The sequence below is a fragment of the Solanum tuberosum genome, unplaced genomic scaffold (genome assembly GCF_000226075.1).
Source record: "Solanum tuberosum cultivar DM 1-3 516 R44 unplaced genomic scaffold, SolTub_3.0 scf00241, whole genome shotgun sequence".
NCBI lineage: Eukaryota > Viridiplantae > Streptophyta > Magnoliopsida > Solanales > Solanaceae > Solanum > Solanum tuberosum.
Genome location: NW_006239165.1, coordinates 979,507 through 999,024, shown reverse-complemented (window position 1 = coordinate 999,024; position 19,518 = coordinate 979,507). Strand labels below are relative to the sequence as shown.

Below are 19,518 nucleotides of genomic sequence, written 5' to 3'. Positions count from 1 at the left end.
TGGTGTATGTTATTTGCGGATGACATAGTACTGATTGATGAGACGCGGGACAGAGTTAATGCGCGGTTGGAGGTGTGGAGACAAACGCTGGAGTCCAAAGGGTTCAGGTTGAGTAGGACCAAAACAGAATATTTGGGGTGCAAATTTAGCGATGTGTTGGATGAGACAGATGTGGAAGTGAGACTTGCCGCACAAGTCATTCCTAAGAAGGAAAGTTTTAAGTATCTTGGGGCTGTAATCCAAGGGAGTGGCGACATCGACGATGATGTCACACATCGCGTTGGGGCTGCTTGGATGAAATGGAGGCTTGCCTCTGGAGTATTGTGTGATAAGAAAATTCCACCGAAACTTAAAGGTAAGTTCTACAGAGTGGTAGTTAGACCGGCCTTGTTGTATGGAGCGGAGTGTTGGCCAGTTAAGAACGCACATGTTCATAAAATGCATGTTGCGGAGATGAGGATGTTGAGATGGATGTGTGGGCACACTAGGAGCGACAAGATTAGGAATGAGGTTATCCGGGAGAAGGTGGGAGTGGCCTCTGTGGTGGACAAGCTGAGGGAAGCGAGACTGAGATGGTTTGGACATGTGAAGAGACGGAGTGCAGACGCCCCAGTGAGGAGGTGCGAGGTAATGGTGGTAGAGGGTACGCGGAGGGGTAGAGGTAGACCCAAGAAGTATTGGGAAGAGGTGATTAGACAAGACTTGGCTATGCTTCACATCACCGAGGACATGACTCTAGATAGGAAGGAGTGGAGGTCGCGTATTAAGGTTGAAGGTTAGTAGGGTTAGCGGGTTGTCTTCCCTTGCGAGGGTTTGGGTTGTTAGCGTTTGGAGCAGTCCTAGCCTTTTGTTGTTTACTGCGTTTCACTCCCTATATCTTTCTTGTTATTGTCTCATTGGTTGATTATACGCTATCTTTTGTATTGGCTGTTATGTTGCATATATCTCTCCTGTCACTTAGATTTGATATTCTTGAGCTGAGGGTCTCTTGGAAACAGCCTCTCTACCTCCACGAGGTAGTGGCAAGGTCTGCGTACTACTTACCCTCCCCAGACCCCACCTAGTGGGATTTCACTGGGTTGTTGTTGTTGTTGTTGTTTGAACTTCCCTTTTTCCTGCTAGATAGGTAAATTCTGAAGGATGCAGTCACTTGGTAGTGTACTGATTGGTGCATCTTTGCTTCAGATTTTATCCCAGTTCTTTCTTAATTTCCTTCCTTATTATGAGTCCTAATTTCATTTTCCTTATCTGTTGCTACTTTTGTGAATTCCTAGCAATGTAAGGAACGGAAACCGAAGAGGACATCAAAAAGACCTTCAGGAACAAAAGTAGTATGATGAGCAAATTGACGCACATACTAGCATCACATATATAATATGCTGCATGAGCACATGTAACGAGGAATAACACATATTTTGATAGAAGTTCTTATTTTTCATTTTTAAAGTAATTGCACTTCATCTCCCTCAATATCAAAGTTGAATGGCCATCCAACAATAAGTGTTCTGGCATTACAGTAAAGCAATTAACTTTATGTGACAATCCATCCATCCTTTACCGCAAGGTGTTTTCTTATTTATCAGTCTCTAAGATAATAGATATGAAATAACTGTTTCACCTACGTAAACCGCACATACAGACCTACAACATGGCTAACTATAGCTCAATGTCAAACTAACCAAAACTGAACAGACATTCTAAAGCAATCAGTTTTGAGCGTACATCAAGTCAATCAGCTTGGGCTATATTCAAGCTAGCAACTTTGACTTCTAATCTCCTTACCCGAACAGACATAAACTGACAAAAGTTATTGGATTGGACAAGTAGTATGTTATCAAACACAGAGTGAAAAAAGCGATTCAACATTCTATAAAGTAACATGATTCAAATTATGTCAAATAATTACAACTCAGTTAAAATCATAAATTGAAAAATATTGGCATTTATATGAATTTGGGAGCATATAAATTCTGTATTTATAGATAGTAATAGTTTTTTGGGGTATTTATTAGGTTTTAATTTCACGTGTGATATTTCATGGTGCAAGACTTTATGCTAGTAAAACGTAGTGATAAGTTTAGTTTTAGACGAAGTTAAGGAAAAAAATTAAATGCATTAAATGAACCTCCAGAATCAAATTAGGTTCTTCGTATATAGTTATGCTTAAAAATATCAATCTCGGTTAAAATTACAATTTGTAGTAAATTTTGTATAGTTTTAAACATCTAAAAATTTAATTTTAAAGTATTAAGTTGATCTTATTCAATCTAGCTTCAAGTTTAGTCAAACTGAATCTCGAAAATGGAAAGTATCACATAAATTGGACCGAGGCACAGTAATTAGTAAGATGGAAACATAACTCTGATGGTAAGCTCTATGTGCGTAGACTGTATAAGAGAGAAATCATGACTCACTCTGGGGGAATTCTTGGTCCATGGAAACAAATATGGAAGGGCAACACCCCAACCAAGGTGAAATGCTTCGCTTGGTTGGTCACCAGAAGGGCATGTCTCACTCAGGAAAAACTCAAGAAAAGAGGCTTCCAGATTGTCTCCAAATGTTTTTTTTGTCATGAGAAGGAAGAAACTAACAACCACTTATTCCTACACTGTAGGGTTACCGTCCAGTTGTGGCACATGGTTCTCAGCATTTCTCAAGATCCCTGGGCGATGCTAGAACATACTGCTGATCTTTTGAGCTGCTGGATGAGGAGAGGGGGGAGTAAGACCCAAAAAAGATGGTGGTCTGTAGTACCTACACGTGTCTGGTGGGCTATTTGGAGAGAAAGAAACCTTAGGTGTCATGAGAATATTACTAACACTATTCAAAATGTTGAAGAAAATTGCATTAACATGTTGTATTTTTGGTGTAAAGAAGATGGTATAGAAGAAGTAGAACAGTTGGTAGATTTCCTAGGATCTATGTAATTATGGATTTAGCTTGTAACTTTTTGGAGGTAGCCAGCATACCCTTAATGCTGAAGAATACAACTTTAACTTTATCAAAAAAAAAAAATTAGTAAGATCTAATAAATGCTCTGATTGACAACCAAAATTTGGCTCCAATGTTGACTAAATTTTACATGTGTATAATGACAAATAATGCAAAGGGTAATCCAAGAAGGTCCCACCAAAACTATTGACGACGATATCACACATCGTTTTTGTGCAGGGTGGATATGGAGGCTCGCCTCCGAAGTCTTGTGCGTTAAGAAGGTGCCACCGAAACTTAAAAGGCAAGTTCTACATAGTGGTGTTTAGACCAACTATGGTGTATAGGCGGAATGTTGGCTAGTCAGGAACTCTCACATTCATAAGATGAAAGTTGTGGGAATGAGGATGTTGACATAGATGTGTGGGCATACTCGGAGAGATAGTATCAGAAGTGAAGATATTTGGGACAAGGTGGAAGTGGCCCTAGTGGAGGATAAGATCCGAGAAGCAAAACAACTAAGATGATTTGTACATGTGAAGACGAAACGAACATATGTCCCAACGAGGAGGTGTGAGAGATTGACTATGGATGGATACAAGAGAGGTACAAATAGTCCGAAGAAGTATAAGAGAGAGGTGATTAGATAGGACATGACGCAGTTACAATTATCGAGGACATGGCCTCAAATAGGAGGTTATGAAGAGCACGAATTAGGGTAGAAAGTTAATAAATAGTTGAGTGTCATCTTATTTTTCCATACATACTAGTTAGTTGTAGTATTACTCTTGTAGTTTCTTTATCTTTCTATTTCTGCTACTACATGTTCCTTGTACTTCAACTATCATAGTATTTTGTTGTAGTTGCTACACCTTTTCAAATTGTTTTGTCATGCTCTCTATAGTATTTTTCCATGGCTTGTCCACTTCGTCATTTCTTTTCAATCTAACTTTAAATTGTTTTTCCATGAGCCAAGGGTCTTATCAAAAACCACCTCTATACTTCCGAAGATAGGGGTAAGACCTACGTACAATCTACCCTTCCCAAATCCCACTTGTAGGATTACACTGAGTATGTTGTTGTAGTTGGTAATCTAATACTCCATATGCTCCATATATATGGTATTTTATGCCTGGACACACCCCTTTAAGAAATCACTTACTCATAGAGATAAGAAGTGATTGCACTAAATCACCCTTCATTAAATAATTTTACTTTAATATGATTTCTTGGTTAGGTAAAACTTCACTTATCTAAGTGTAAATTTGGAAAAGAACTATTAATACCTTCTCGATTATGTTAAAAACTATCTATTTTGGACTAAATGTAAAAGCTTAAAAATACTATAATATGGATAGGAGGGAGTAAGAGGCAAGAAAAGATACACAAAAATTACTACAATTTGGATACACACCAATTACAAAGGACCACGTAGGAATGGACTTGAAAAAAAAGAATTGAGTGCAAAAAATGGGAATAAGCGAGTAAAAGGAAATGGCACACAACCACGTGTAGCAGCTTGATATCATTCATTGGGAATACCTAAATACAACATAAAGATGCAAAGAATTAAACATATCGAGACTTATCTAAACAACAACAAAAGTTTCACCTTAGCAGTAACTTCCAAAGATTTGCGGTAAAGGTCATTTGAGGGATCCTGCATTCAGAGTAACAAAAATCTAAGCTAATTGCAAGTTGCAACAGTAAAGCACACGTACATTTGGAATGTCTGTTGAGAAAGATATACCGCATCAAATGCCTGCTGAAAGCACTGAGTTGCTTTTTCAAAGTAAACCTTAGCCTCATCCATATCAGGAGTTAAAAAAGCATGTGATGTATGCGCATTTCCCAAACACCAAAGTGCATCATGCTTTTCAGGGTTCACCGTCAATGCCTCCTCCAACTTTGAGGTTGCATCTGCCAAGTTAATTCCCCAACACATAAATTAAACGACAACAAATACACACTTCATCAGTCTCTTAGAATTTCAAAAACTCACAGAACCAGAACAGCATACTAAAGAAGAATATTTTTTTGGCTGAAGAAACACATTATAGGTTAACTTAGAAATTTTACTAACCGATCCTTAAAAAATCTAATCTATAACAAACTATTCAATCAATTCCCAAAATTCAAGCAACTCAATACCAGAAATCATTTGTTTCGATTCAGCTACCGGCTGGAACTGTGATAATTCCAGCAATGCACCTCCCCACCTCGTCAAGTTCTGCATTTACCGTGGCATAACAAAAACAACAAACTCATTTATTCAATAAAACATCTAACTTCAAATTGAAAAAAAACACATCAAACAGCTGAAATCCAATTAGAACGATAAAACAGAAACGATAAATGAAGAGAAAGAGGAGATACGGACATCAGCATCGAGGGGATTCTGAGCATAGGTGGTTTCAGCACTCTTACGAGCGTGCTCGAAGAAGAGGAGACGATCGAATTCGCTTTGCATCTCCATTGCTGAGCTGCTTCGATTCGATCTGTTTAGGGTTTTAGCTAAATCCTCTTGCCTTTGCTTAGTTTTTATCAAAAAATAAGGTCGGTCTTTAAAAAGGCTTCCCAGTTAAAGTTGTACTGCTATAACGTTTGTGACACGTCATTAGTTTGAGAAAATATTGTGGGCTTGAATTATGGGCTTTTAGTAAATCGGAATCTATCTATTGGGCTACGAAGAAATTTAGGCGAAAATGTCATATATAGCCCATTTTAGGACTACTAATTAATAGGAAAAATTGTATATAATAGCAAACTATTAATTCAAATTAAATGTTATAAATATAGTTTGATTTAATTGTACCTCATAGCAAACTGTTGCTATTTCACCTCTCTCCTGGTGAATCTCACTCGCCACTCTCGTCCTCTCCCTCGCCTCTCTCGTTTTTTATACAAACGCAAGTGTATAAAGTGCGTTTGTGTTTGTATAAAGCAAAAGAAAATTGTATATATATATATATATTTTCGTTCACCTCTCCCAGATCTCGCTCGCCACTCTCCCCGATCTCGCTCGCTCACTCGCCTCTCTCACGTTATACAAAAAACGCAAATTGTATAAAATGCGTTTGTGTTTGTATAAATCGAGAGAAAATTGTATATATACATATATTTTCGTTCCCCTCTCCCAGATCTAGCTCGCCACTCTCCCAGATCTCGCTCGCCACTCTCCCAGATCTCGCTCTCTCACTTTATACAAAACGCAAATGTATAAAATGTGTGAAAATTGTATATATACATATATTTTCGGTTCCCCTCTCTCCCCTCTCCCAGATCTAGCTCGCCACTCTCCCCGATCTCGCTCGCTCACTCGCCTCTCTCACTTTATACAATTGATCTTTTTGTATTTGTATACCAAAGCAGATTATACAACTGCGTTCTTTTGTATATGTATAGCGAAATATACATATTTATGTTTGTTATGGAGCGCAATTATGCAAACTTTGCTATAGCATACAAATATGAATTTTGTGTTTGCTATATGTGAAAGTTGATCTAATTAATAAGAGCTAATTTAAGGAAATAACACTTATCGTCCACTATTTAATTTTTTTTAATTTTTGAGGTCGTATTATTTTTGTCTTCCTTTTTTTCTTTTGAGGAAATTTCGCAAATAGCCACTAAAAATAAACTTAATTAGGTTTCATAGTTATATTTTACTAATTACGATTCATAGCTACATGTTAGAAGGAGGAGAGAGGGCAGCGAATGTAAAGAGACAAATTTTATTTGTATATCTGTAGATAATTGTAATTGATATACATATGTATCAATGACTGTATTTGTAAATCTGAATAATTGTATATATAATTAGTATGTATATGTATCACTGAATTCAATAGTATTAACGAAATACAAATTTGTATCAACGAACAAATTATATACAATCATATCAATTTGTATTTGTATATGTATAAGAGAGGAGAGACGAGAGAGGTGAGAGAGAGGAAAAAAGGAGAGAGATGCACATAATTATAGCTAAAATTAAGCCGTGAATGGTAATTAATGCATGGAAACTTTATCCGCGTGATTTCCCCTTTTCTTGTTAGACAACAATCGAAAATTGAGTTTGTCTGATAGTGAGTGAATCTCGAGGAGAAACACAAACTTAAGGAGTTAATTTAAACTTGGTTGACTGTCATTTTGATCCTAGTTGGATTCATAATCTAGAAAGTTCAATTTTTTTCGGCCTTGGTGAAGAGTGATATAGTTCTTAATCAAATTTGTATGTCCTCTAACTAGATTATTGAATCTTCCGAAAATGATTGTTAATTTATATCGAACTTCTATTAAAGAAAGTAGTGATTCCTAGCTTGAGGCTCAAATTTGTCAGAATGAGAGCAACTATTTCATTCATAAGTAAAATGATGTAATCGATTGAGAAATCATCCTGGTGTGTTATTGTCCATATAATTATTATTTTTTAAATATTTTTTTGAACAATATTAGATTCCGATCTTATATTTGCTTACCTAATCTTACAAACAAAATATCAAATACTTGTCTAATACTGATGATATATTACAAAAATTAGGTTGTGATCTAACGTTCTTTCATTAAAATTTTAGTTTGTTCAGAAAAAAATTTAGACCATGATCTAAGAATCTCATAAATTAATAAGCTAACTAAAAAAAATTTACTAAATAATTGTCTCAATAGGTACAAACCAAATTATCTTGCATTAAGCAGTTAGCAAAATCATGATCAATTAACTGTCACAATTGAACATGCATTTGAAAACACTTAAAAATTAAGAGATCCAAGTCACACTAACGTGATCTCTAATAATGTTTCTTTTATTTAAATTTTAAACAAGTGCATCCCTATCTTAGGAAACATCGAATCCAAACTCTAATATTTTGTTGTGCATAAACAACTTGTGTTTAATCAGACTTGTATAACACTCCCCACATGACAACCAATGGAATTGGTCTGAAAATGCAGGCCACATGAATCAAAATTCAACCTCAATTTAAATATTATTGCAACTTAAGAATGTTCTAATTAATATTATTTAATTTTAAAATAAGATAGAATAAATTTTGAGTTTAATTTACTCTCAAAATTAAACTTATCAAATTAGGATTGTCCAAGATCATATGAATTATTCTTCCTTTTCTTATCGACGGCTTTCATTGAATACGACTTTTTTATGAGATCCAATATGGAGTATTGTTTACTAACTTTAAATTGAGTATCAACTAGGGTTGAAAATCTTGTATTTTATATATTTGTACGTTTAAGTCCTTAAATTTCTTAAATAATGTAAAAAGAAATGCTTCAAATCATTTCTATTTGACTCGAACATGTTCTAAGAAAGTCAGGAATATTTTGAATTATTAGTTGATACAGTCAAAGCTGATGAAATTCATAAGTTACACAAGATCGTATAAGAAAGTCAAAAAGTTCACATACCACATATATGAGACAATTTAACATCCTTCTCGACCTCCCCGTGCGCCGCCAAATATGTAAAATGGAGCGTGAATAATGTTATACAAAAACTCAATATCAAGAATCACAATTGAGATGACTCTGACTTGATACGGCAAAAAAGATGAACATTGGTCTAATTAAATTATAAAGTATTTGACTATAAAGTAAGAATTGTCGAAAAATATATTACATTCCATTGCTCACCGACTATATTTTTTTTTGAGCTCTGTAATTAAAAAATATGTCATAATTTTTTTAAAATTACACAAAATGAAAAGGTATATTTTGACCAGTCGGGTCAGAAAGACCTTAACAGGCCCAGACCAAGTACGGAATTAGTGGGCGTTCATTTTTTTTTCAACCCGATTTCGATATTTATATTAGAGCCCGATTAAATTCAAATTTACGTTGGAAAGTCTCACATTGGGAGTAAAGCATTTTCTAACAAAAATGACTCGGTACTCAAGGGGACTCAAATTCAAGACCTCTGAATTAAGGATGAATGAGTACTTATCAGTCCACCAAAATGCTGGTGGGCCTTGTTTCTTATTCGACCGACAGCCCCTATAAATTAGCACATCTTCTGTTCAAAATGGCCAGCACGACACTGATGTCTGACCATACTTACAAACCCATATCCACTCGCACCAATGACGCGTGAATACTACTCTCATCACTCAGCAGCCGTCAAACAACTCAACTGCTTACCCACGTCATTAACAGCGCGTGGAATTTCATAATAAAATTTTGAAAATCTAATGTCAGAGAATGTAAATATTTTATAATAAAAAAAAGTTACTAATATTTAATATTTAGTAAAAATAAGTGTGTACTCCGTGACAGCAGAGATAATAGGTGGAAAAGTTTTTTCAAAATACTTCAACTGGTGCTAGCTTCTCTTCTCTGTCTCTTCCTGGAGACGAAAAAGGTGAATTTCTCTCTTTTTTGTTCTGCAGTTTTAAGCTTTAGCTATGGATTTCAAAATCTAGGGTTGTTATGACTGAATAATATTTTGTGTTGATCTGCTAGTTAAATATCGATGACATGCTTTGAAACACGGATTCAGTATTTGAAATTTATGAGTTCTGAATTTTAGATTAATGACATTACTGAGAATTTTTGTATGTGTTTAGCGGATTGATTTGGCTTAATCAGTAGGTAGCTTTCTAGCTATGCCTCTGTTGCTTTTGTGTTAAGTTTAAACTAAGCTGCATTTCCAATTTGGTGATCTTATCTGTAATTCATTGGATCCGTACTGCTTGAATTTTTTACCTAACCATGTATGGGCTTGATTAATTATTTTTTTCATTTTCCAGTTTTCTTCTGAATTGACACAATTACCATAAAGTTTGTGTGTTCTCTGTTATGATTCGTCTTTAATCGCTGCTTGATGCTTGCGCGGTGTAAGTTGACTTTATTTGCCATATTTTGTGATGTTCAGCAAGCTTTTTAACTGTTCCCAACTTCTTAATCACCACTATTGACATTTTGATGCTGATGTTGTTGTCACTATTAGCTGATCTATAATGTAATTCAAGTGGTATTTTCAGTCTCTTTCCATCACTATTTATGTGACGTTGTTTGACTGGCACAAAATTTATTAAAAGACTAAATTTGGAACTTGTGATCTCAAAACAAGTTGTAGACATTTGTGTGGCTATTACTCATAAAATGCATAGTTTCAAGTTAAATTATTTCTAAATGAGGAAGTGTGACCTTTTTTTGAGACAGACTCAAAAAAGTATACTTGTATAAATTGGGACAAAGGGAGTATCTTATACTATGATGTGCTTGATTTTAACTCCTTTTGCTATGATTTTTAGAATATAGCCTGATATTTTGTGATGGACTTACTTATTAGTGCTTTTCGTCTGATTTTTCGTTCTGCTAAAACATATGTCATGTAGGTTTTGGAGGTGTATAGTTATATTGTCTGATTCTGCAACATGGACAGTATGAACAGCTATTGGCAATTCGGGGATGAGCTTCGAGGACAATCAAAAGTATCGGAAGATCATACATGGACAGCAGGTGCTGTAAAATTGGCTGAGCAGTTAAGGTCCAAGGGTGAGCGGAGGAATAACCTTGACCTTTCGAAAGGCTCAGCTGAAAGTAGGTCCAGGGATTATCTTGGTTTACAGGAAGATAACAAGTGGGGAAACCTATACTTCAACATGTTGAATATTGATACCAAGATAACTGACAATACGACCAAGAGCTCCTTCAGGAATGACATTTACAACATTAATTCTGTTTGTCCGAAATCCAATGTCAACAGCTTGGGAAATACGTCATTTAGCAAGTTCAATAGTAACCACACGAATGACACTTGCAACTATGGCAATAACAACAACACTGAGAGTATCAATGGGAATAATGCTGTTGACAAAAGGTTTAAGACTTTGCCTGCTGCTGAGACACTGCCCAGGAATGAGGTTCTTGGTGGGTATATCTTTGTTTGCAACAATGACACAATGCAGGAAGACTTAAAGCGCCAGCTGTTTGGTAATTTCTATCATCTTTTAATTATTTTGTGAACTTGTTCGTTTGGCATAATGAGAGAGTGGAATTTATGCCTTGTATACGTTTGGTTATAAACATCTTAAGTGCATGTTGAACCTGTGCTTGATCAACAGTGTGACTGAAATAATGATGTAACACCACATTCTTTATTCCATATGCGAACATGCGGACAAAGTCGATTAGAAGAAAAAAGTAGCAAACTAAGAGAACTCATGTCCTTTACTTGTTGGTCTGTATGCAGTTTACATGATTTGACATTTTACCATTGGTGGCTGATCAGAGTTTGAATCACTCGCGAGAGAGAAAAAAGAAGAAGCTTAGATCCTAACCTTATAATGCCTGGAATGTTGTTTTAACCGTCTGTATGCATTTTACATGCGTTGATATTCTTACAATGTGCGGCAGATCAGAGAGTTTTAGTTGTTTGTGAGACAGAGAGAGAGAAGACGCGAGATCCTAACTTGATAATACCTTGAACCTTATATAGTTCTATTTTGCAGATAGAGCAAACTTTAGAGAAAGGTGAAGTCATTGATAAATAGGGGGGTGATGGAATTATATATATTTGTTGTTATCATAAGTCTCAACTACAATCGTTCCTTTGCAGGTCTACCTCCAAGGTACAAAGATTCTGTGAGGGCAATAACTCCAGGGTTACCGTTGTTCCTCTACAATTACACTACTCACCAGTTGCATGGTATCTTCGAGGTATGTCCAACAATATTGTTTTTACTGGTTTGCTCCAAAAACATGATAACACCTACTTGTTCACATCCTTATAATGAAAGTTTGGTCAAAGACCATAAGATATTGCACTAACAAAAGCATATTTAGACATGCATTTGGTTGCTTTGAATATCGTAAGATTTTTCTTCATAGAGCAGAGAAACTATTCTTTAGTATTAGGACTTCGTTATCTTCCAATGGCAAGTAGTTTGAAGCATTGCCATGCAGTTATACTGGTGAGGGACTCACAATTCTACTTCTTTTGCCTTGAGTATTAAGTATTAACTCACTACCGTCATATTTATCAAAATCAGTCCAAGTACTATAAATTGCTGAAGGATGAGCATTACTAGCTTCCATTTTAAGGTGGCTTATTTAAAGGGCTCATTTTTTCTGCTATAGTTATTGTATGCAACAAAAAGAGATGTTAGAACAAGTATGATATCATTCAAATTCGATTATTTGTTCATGTGTGATCACGCCAAACTCTAGTCCTAAAAAGGATAAGCTACACTTTATTTATCAAATAATTATTTAAGGTAATAGTAAAAATTTAGAGCTAATTATAAACTAAGAAAAATAAGAATAACTAATATTAACTATAAAGCAAGAGTAATGGAATAAATTCAAAGAGAGAAAAAGACCTAGAGCTAAGATTTCCCTATTTATTGGATTGAACTACTAACATGTCTATCCCAAATTAGGTCTAGTTAATATCTGCAGATTGCGAGACTAAATTTACCACTAAGTTCTTTCGCATCTTTAGTGAGTAACATCTTAAAATTACCTTCTCAGGCTAATGATCTCGATAAGGACCTCAGTTTCCTCTTGTTGGCAACTTTAAGTTAAAGCATTCAATCCTTATCCTGCTTTACAGTATTGTTACTCAACACAACCCCAGTCTAAAATCTTTTTCAAAGCATTCTAAGCCCACATGCACAATTAGTTGATAGTCTTTTCAACTAATTAGAATCACAAAACAACAGTTGAATAAACTAGGTTTCATTAAAGAAAGACAACATCAATAATTCAAACAATAAAAGGTTCCGTCAAACCCCTAGAAATAAAGCTTAGCTACACATATTCATGGCAGCAAGCACAAAATCTTTCGAAGAAATAATCAAATGCAAGAAATAAAGAGAGAAAGAAATGCCCTACGAAGAATCTTGCTTCCACCGTCTCTAGCTCTTGCGCACCTCAAAGAACTTTTCTTACATTGTGTTTACCGTGCTTATACCGCTCGTAGAAACAACCCCAGATGAAAAATACCCTTGATGAAATTCGGAGTACAAATCTGGGCTGAAGATTACCCTGGCATGTCGTGCCAAGAGTGATTTACAGAACCCTCTGCTTTTTCATCCTATTGTGCTCTTAAAAGTCTCTCCTTGCTTGGTTTCATCACGTTGAGTTCTTGGTCAGCAGCCTTGATGAATTTATATTTCCTGGGCATTTAATTACTCCTTTGCTTGCTTACATGACCATTACAACATCAGTTTCATCCAAGCTAAGAAGATCACATGGCCTTGTTAATTTCTTTATTCTTTTTCTTCTTTCCTTTGAAAACTTTACACTACCCGTCCAATTTCTTCATCTTCGTCATGCTTCCACACAATTTTGGTCCTGCACAATATTAAGCATAATGCACTAAAACTAATACTCTAACGACATGTGAACTATTAAAATATGTGGCTAAGAATAGCTAAAAAATGTACATTTCTTGCCAAATATCAATGCATTATCAGAAGCATGATGAATCTCCACTAGGATCTCTTTTAACTATTTTATGTGCAGGCAGCAAGTTTTGGAGGTTCTAACATTGATCCAACTGCTTGGGAAGATAAAAAGTGTAGAGGAGAGTCGAGGTTCCCTGCTCAGGTAATCGTGAGTTACCGCTTCGCTTATTTCTCTATAGTTTTTTAAAGGATTTACTTTACTTATGAGTTTTGTGTACTTAACATCTAGGTGAGGATCCGTGTTAGGAAACTTGGTAAGGCTTTGGAGGAAGATGCTTTTAGACCAGTTCTGCATCACTATGATGGACCCAAATTCCGTCTTGAGCTTTCTGTGCCTGAGGTAAGATGAGAACTTATTTCATAGTTTTGAGTCCTTATGCAAGTATTATGGCTAGAGTAGAGTGTTAACAACGCCTAACAAGTGACCACCTGATTGGTTTTGCAGACTTTGGACTTGCTGGATCTCTGTGAAAATACCAGTGCGTAAGCGCCAGTCTGAAGTCATGGATTTATTAGCATACATTATAAACTCGTGAATGTTGTAGTTTAGTAGTGTTCTTCACTGTATTAGAAACGTGTTCTCCACAGATTTCCAAAGCACAAGTTTTGGTGTAAAGTCTGGCTGAGAGAGATTCTGAATAGCAGGGTTGGCTAATTTAGCCAATGAAGTGTGATTTTCTTTGGAGATGCTTGAATATGAGCTTCCCAAATTTAATGTTGTGTTCTTACAATGAATTAGAGAAGTAATGATCGGGTGAAAGATTGAACGTCTTTTTTCATATCTACATTTGCAATTTGCAACTCTGTATTATCTAATTTGTGCAATATTAAACTGTCATTTCTTCTCTTTTTCTTGGGTGCACGAGGGTATTAAATTTAAAGGTGAAACTGCACCAGCCAGATTGTGTAAGATGACAGCAAAGACACTATCTTTTGGTTCCTCGTAATAAAACACAGATTGAGTAGAGATGAAAGCCTAAAAGCCTAGAATCAACTGCACTCCATTTAAAAGATTATTATTCCTTGTGCGTTATTTCATTTGATACCTTTTTTATTTTATCTTTTTGTTGTTTCAAGAAGGGTACATTTTTATTTGTTCATAAATATTTTGACTTTAGACTTCGTGTTTCATCCATAATGAGATAATTTAAACTTCTCGTTTTATCTATAATGAAAAATGTTTTGTGAAATGTCAATGAAGGTAGTAAGTTACAACAGCAAGTCTGGCTGTGACCAACGGGGAAACTACTGCATTAAGCACAGCAGTCAGAAAAATAGCCAAGTGCCTGAAGAAAATTTGCTTTGACGTGAGAAAGTTGCTCATTGATCTTTCTGATCATATTATGCTTAAAAACATTATGTAATCAAATGCCTGCTACCTACATATGGCCTACAAGATGTTAAAATCCCTCGACACTTTGGCACTTGGGTTGCAAAGATTTGGGAAGAGACACAAAACACAGGGGCAAGTACGATGGAGAACCAAGCTAGAGAGAACACACATCCAACTGGCTTTTACTAATCCCAACAACACATTAATAAAGTACACACAAAAGAAGAACAGGGATTCCGCTGTGCAGGCATTTCAATAAAAACTACACTTTCTTAAAGACTAGGGATAACCAGAAAACAGATAATTTAGCCACTAAAAGGTGAGGGTGATGCAGTGGTCAAACTCTGAACCTGGGCCATCAACATAGAGTAACCACCAAGTAGCAATTTATACAGTTCTACGAAACTTGGTACAAGCAAACTGCCAATAACACATCTTCTCATATGGCTCCTGGTTCCCTCATCATGGTCATAATCTAGACAAACGATGTTCCAAGATGAAATGAGTCAAACATAATGCCATATCTTCACCTATATTGCTACCCTCTTCATGCATAAAGCTGTTGAATCAGAGAGTGGGAGAAACAAGAAATGTACGAATTCTCTGAAGCAGCTCAGCTTTGATCGGATCAGGAATTGAAGCTGCAACATTCCAAATAAGCAGCAGAGAAGTTTAGCAAGGGTAAACCAATCACATATAATCAAATGCAGGCAATGCAGAGCAACATCTAATATATCCAAAAATCAGAAACTGAATAAGAATTTGGAATGACGTTTACTCAAGTGTATATGTCAACATCAATGCTCTTTTGTTGCTTAAGAAAAGTTAGAAGATTAAGCAGAAGGAATAGCTTTTAAGCATATATATAACCATTCCTTTTTCAGGTGTGTGTGTGTGTGTGTGTGTGTGATGAAAGAAAGCAAAAGTAAATGCAAGGCCCTTACCTCTGCCTTTTGGGGTAATCACATGTACAAGGTCGTCAATGGTTATATTGTTCCGTCCTTTCTTCTTTATATACTCCCTAATGAAAGTGTTGATAGAGAACGAATGTGACAAAGGTTACATGTCAAAAAGAAAACTTGGTTGCTATATGTACACAATAACGAACAGCAAACAAAGATCATAGAAGATACAAATAAGGTCATAACTTGGAAAATTTATTTTTAAGTACCCTCAGAGACACAGAAACAAGTGAGTATTAAGAACTGAAAGATTGAGACAAATAGTTGTCACCCTCGCCACTTAAACAAAACGTGTTCCCCAAGATAGCCCCGCCAAACCTTCTTATAATTAGGACAATAAATAAAAAAGGGGACAATAAAAAAACAAAGAGAACTTGTAAAACAAGGATAGCTAGAACGAGAGTTCTTGGCTCTTATGACATTTTGCTTCCCCTGTATTATTAAATACCCACCCCCCCTCCCCTTTCTCTTACATCATCTAACTAAATAACCTTTCACTACTGAACTGATCTACCTTCTCCCTCAAATACAACTCAAGTTCAGCCACAGCAAAGTGCCCCTAAGTTGGCTGTAATCACCAAATCAAAATTGGTAGCTAACATAATTTTCAAATTTAAAAGAAAAAATAGAGTATTACTAAACAATTAGGTTTTGGCCACAAAATACCACATAATTTAACAAAAGCATATTGTCAAAATACACAAGTTCACCATTGACGCTAGCTTAAAGTAGTTAATTTGGGGAAAGAGTAATACTTTTTCCCTTTCTTCAAATAGAATGAAATCTTTGTTACTAATCAAACAAGTCAAGCATTTCCACTACCCTTATTTTGTATGTTTTCTTCCTCCTCTTTATTTCCCCATCCTATCCCACAATTCCGCCCCTCCCCAACCATATCCCACAACTATTCCTCCAACCCTCCCCATCCTACTTTGACAAATTGCCTTACCAATTCCGTGATTCTTTTTTTTTTCAGCAGACCTGCAACCCTCAATCGTCCCTTTGACTACCTTCTAGCCATTCCCTTCAAACTCCCTTACCCCTTCTTCTCCTCCTCCATACATCCCCTTTTGTGATGCTTCATATCTTCACTTCCCTTCCTTGCTTTAGGCCCCTCATACCCCTTCCATCTCTATCCCTTCCTTTTCTGAGAAAGTTCTTTTAGTTTTATTTTTCAAGGAATTCCATCTCTATCCTTTCTACTCATCTTCTAGTTGCCCTCTCAAACTCTTACCTTCAAAACCCCCTTCTTCTTTTTAACTCCTCCCTAGGAGCTCCCATCCATTTTGCTCCCTAAGGTGACTCGAACCCACAACCTCAGGGTTGGAGGTGGAGGGTGCTTAACATCCAAGCAACCTCCTCTTGTAAAAAAAAAATGCTGGAGGATTGTCACTTCTTGAACTCATCTTTCCAACTTATTTTTTTTTGGGAAATTGAATATCTTTCCAATTTAACTATCTTTTGATATGCGTGTATGTTTGAATGAAAAAACATCTTGTGACATCTTTTGTCGGGGTTCTAGAACAACAAAACAAAAGTTTATTACTTCTAAAATAATTCAGGGTAGCCATCTAATTAGAGAGGTTTGATAATTGGATTTTAGAATTATTAGGATAATAGAGTTTCTTCCCTTCCTTTTCACTAGTTGAATTAGAACTAGTTGGGGTGTCAACACTGATTTAAGTAGAATTAGGGTCAAAAGTAGGGGAAAAGGTTCTTTTGCACCCAAGAGCATGGACTGGGTTGAGAACCATGAGATCTCATGTTCAATTTCTCATGGTCCAATTTCCAACGAGACAAAAACACAAGGTGATCTTTTTCTTTTGAGAATGAACACACCAAGTGATTTCTTCCCATCTTTCTAGCCATGGCGAACACCTATGCTGGTGAGAGGTAGCAGGTACCCCATGGAAATAGTTGAGGTACATGCAAGCTAGAACAGACCACAGTTATAAGAAAAAAAGGCTCTTTTTTCCTCTCTTTTTTCCTGGTTTGGGAAGGAGGGGGGATGCTGTGCAGAGGGTTGGTGTGTCTAAGACAGATAATTCTCTCTTGTTTGGGAAGGAAAAGACACTAATATCAGTGTGTCTAAAGGAGGAAAGCAATCAATTATTAGAGTAAAGCAGCAGTTGGAACTTGGAACACCTTACTTGTTAGTGGTTTCATTGTTCAAGTACCTGCCTTTCTTGCCGCACACCATTTGGGATCTAAGGGGTGGGGAAGGTCTGCGATGAGGGAAGGGGAATGAAAAGGCCTGGTGAGAAGAACTGAACCACATGCACCTCTAGAATGCAAAGCACGGATGTAGTACACAGAATTACATTTCACTTGCCATAAAAATCAACAGAACAAGGTTGTCAAATAAGCATTAAGTATTCACTTGCCAGCAAAACAAGAAATGTTATAAACTTCCCATCTGGGGTTCATTGTGGCAAAAAGTCAAGGCGCTAATTGCTGAGAAACAGATCAAAACACATGTATGAAGAAGTAGCTAACTCATATGGAGAACGCTTAACAACAATTCATCCTTCCAAGTGTTTGAAACAAGGTCACAGAGAGATACATTACCTACAAAGAGCTTTCATTTCATCCTTCCACCCAGACTCAACAAGCCTTTCCCTCAAAAGCTCCATCAATCTTTCCTTTTCCCCACTTTCAATCAACTAAAGAAGCAATTCATCAAATTTTAAAAAAAACCACACAACTAATCAAAAACAACATTCTGAAAAGGGACTAAAAATTGACCTTAATATTGATAATTTCTTTTAGTGTAGGCTCATTTTCTTGTTCATCTCGTGTATCAGGTGTTGGTGGACGATTCACCGAATGCCTCCTAGTCATTACAATTCACAACACCAAAAGTATTAAACGAAAATTATGAATTTTTTTAACAGATAAATAGGGATTCAGAGTTAGAGAAGGAAAAAATACATATTTTTGTTCAGCTAAGATTGAACCTTCGCCCCTAAATCTTCCAGCCCTACCGCCAATTACGCTGCGTCTAGAAACTTCCGAGTTCTTTTTATCTCCCCCTTTCTAAATAAAAAAGAGATGAATAAACCTACGAGTAGACAGAAAAGACGTACGAACACTGTTCCTTTTTACCTTTTGATAAGGATTTTCTTTTTCTTTCACCGCCTTATATTGGGTCCCAAAATTAAAATACTTGATACTGTTTGTGGTATACTGGTATATATACTTCTTTTTTAGTATTAAGTACTCCTCCATTCCATTTTATGTGAGGTAATTTGACTCGGCACGGAATTTAAGAAAGAAAGAAAGACTTTTAAAACTTGTGGTCCAAAATGAATGATAGAAATTTGTGTGGCTATAAATCATTTCATTAATGATAAAATAAATATTTTATAGTTAAATTATTACTTAATATAGAAATATGTCATTCTTTTTTGGACTGACTAAAAAGGAAAGTAAGTCACACAAATTGGAACAGAGGGAGTATTAACTATCATACTTCTCTGTCAATCTTTACTTGTCCATTATCCTATTTTTGAATATAGTGGATAACTATGGTTGGATAGAGTGAGTTTAAAATATGAAACATTTAACTCAAATTATTTTTATTTTTTAAAAGAAGAAGATGCCGCTAAATAATCTTAAACGAAAATATCAATACATATATTGAAATTTTATTGAATAAATTCGTATTAAATTTTGAATAATATATTAATCAAGTTAAATTTTTTATTAATAAAATTGGATTAATCTTGACCTTCAAATTCCAAGGTCCGCTAGAATTACTTAGAGACCTGCGCAACAAAAAGAAAAGAGCATGAATGAGGTGGCCTCTGTTTTTCAACTAATCCTACATCATGGTTTGTCGAATTGTAGTCCATTTTAGAGAAAC

At 35.8% G+C, this 19,518-nt stretch overlaps 3 protein-coding genes across 4 annotated transcripts in view; 1 reads left to right on the top strand and 2 right to left on the bottom strand.

The window, feature by feature from the left end:
- Window positions 1–5,427, bottom strand: part of TOM20 (mitochondrial import receptor subunit TOM20-like) — an 11,032-nt gene extending 5,605 nt beyond the window's left edge. The window contains 4 exon segments of the mRNA NM_001288206.1: window positions 4,544–4,591; window positions 4,682–4,851; window positions 5,083–5,161; window positions 5,312–5,427. Of these exon segments, the coding sequence (NP_001275135.1) occupies window positions 4,544–4,591; window positions 4,682–4,851; window positions 5,083–5,161; window positions 5,312–5,407 (393 nt within the window). The 5' untranslated portion in view covers window positions 5,408–5,427.
- A 3,784-nt stretch (window positions 5,428–9,211) lies between these two features.
- LOC102603312 (B2 protein-like) lies at window positions 9,212–14,196 on the top strand. 2 transcript variants are annotated; one of them, XM_006357132.2, is made up of 6 exons: window positions 9,212–9,304; window positions 10,284–10,881; window positions 11,507–11,607; window positions 13,417–13,500; window positions 13,588–13,698; window positions 13,804–14,196. In XM_006357132.2, the coding sequence occupies exons 2-6, from the start codon at window positions 10,323–10,325 to the stop codon at window positions 13,843–13,845; spliced, it is 897 nt and encodes a 298-aa protein (XP_006357194.1). In that variant the 5' UTR covers window positions 9,212–9,304; window positions 10,284–10,322; the 3' UTR covers window positions 13,846–14,196. The 2 variants fall into 2 exon arrangements, with proteins under 2 accessions (XP_006357194.1, XP_015168788.1); XM_015313302.1 differs by having other exon boundaries at window positions 9,214–9,304; window positions 10,270–10,881.
- Window positions 14,197–14,846: 650 nt separating this feature from the next.
- On the bottom strand, window positions 14,847–18,730 carry LOC102602973 (transcription and mRNA export factor SUS1). Its single transcript, XM_006357131.2, has 5 exons — window positions 18,585–18,730; window positions 18,399–18,486; window positions 18,222–18,316; window positions 15,636–15,712; window positions 14,847–15,332 (listed from the first exon to the last, which is right to left on the bottom strand). Coding segments are annotated over exons 1-5 (336 nt in total). The 5' UTR covers window positions 18,587–18,730; the 3' UTR covers window positions 14,847–15,258.
- Window positions 18,731–19,518: the final 788 nt, after the last annotated feature.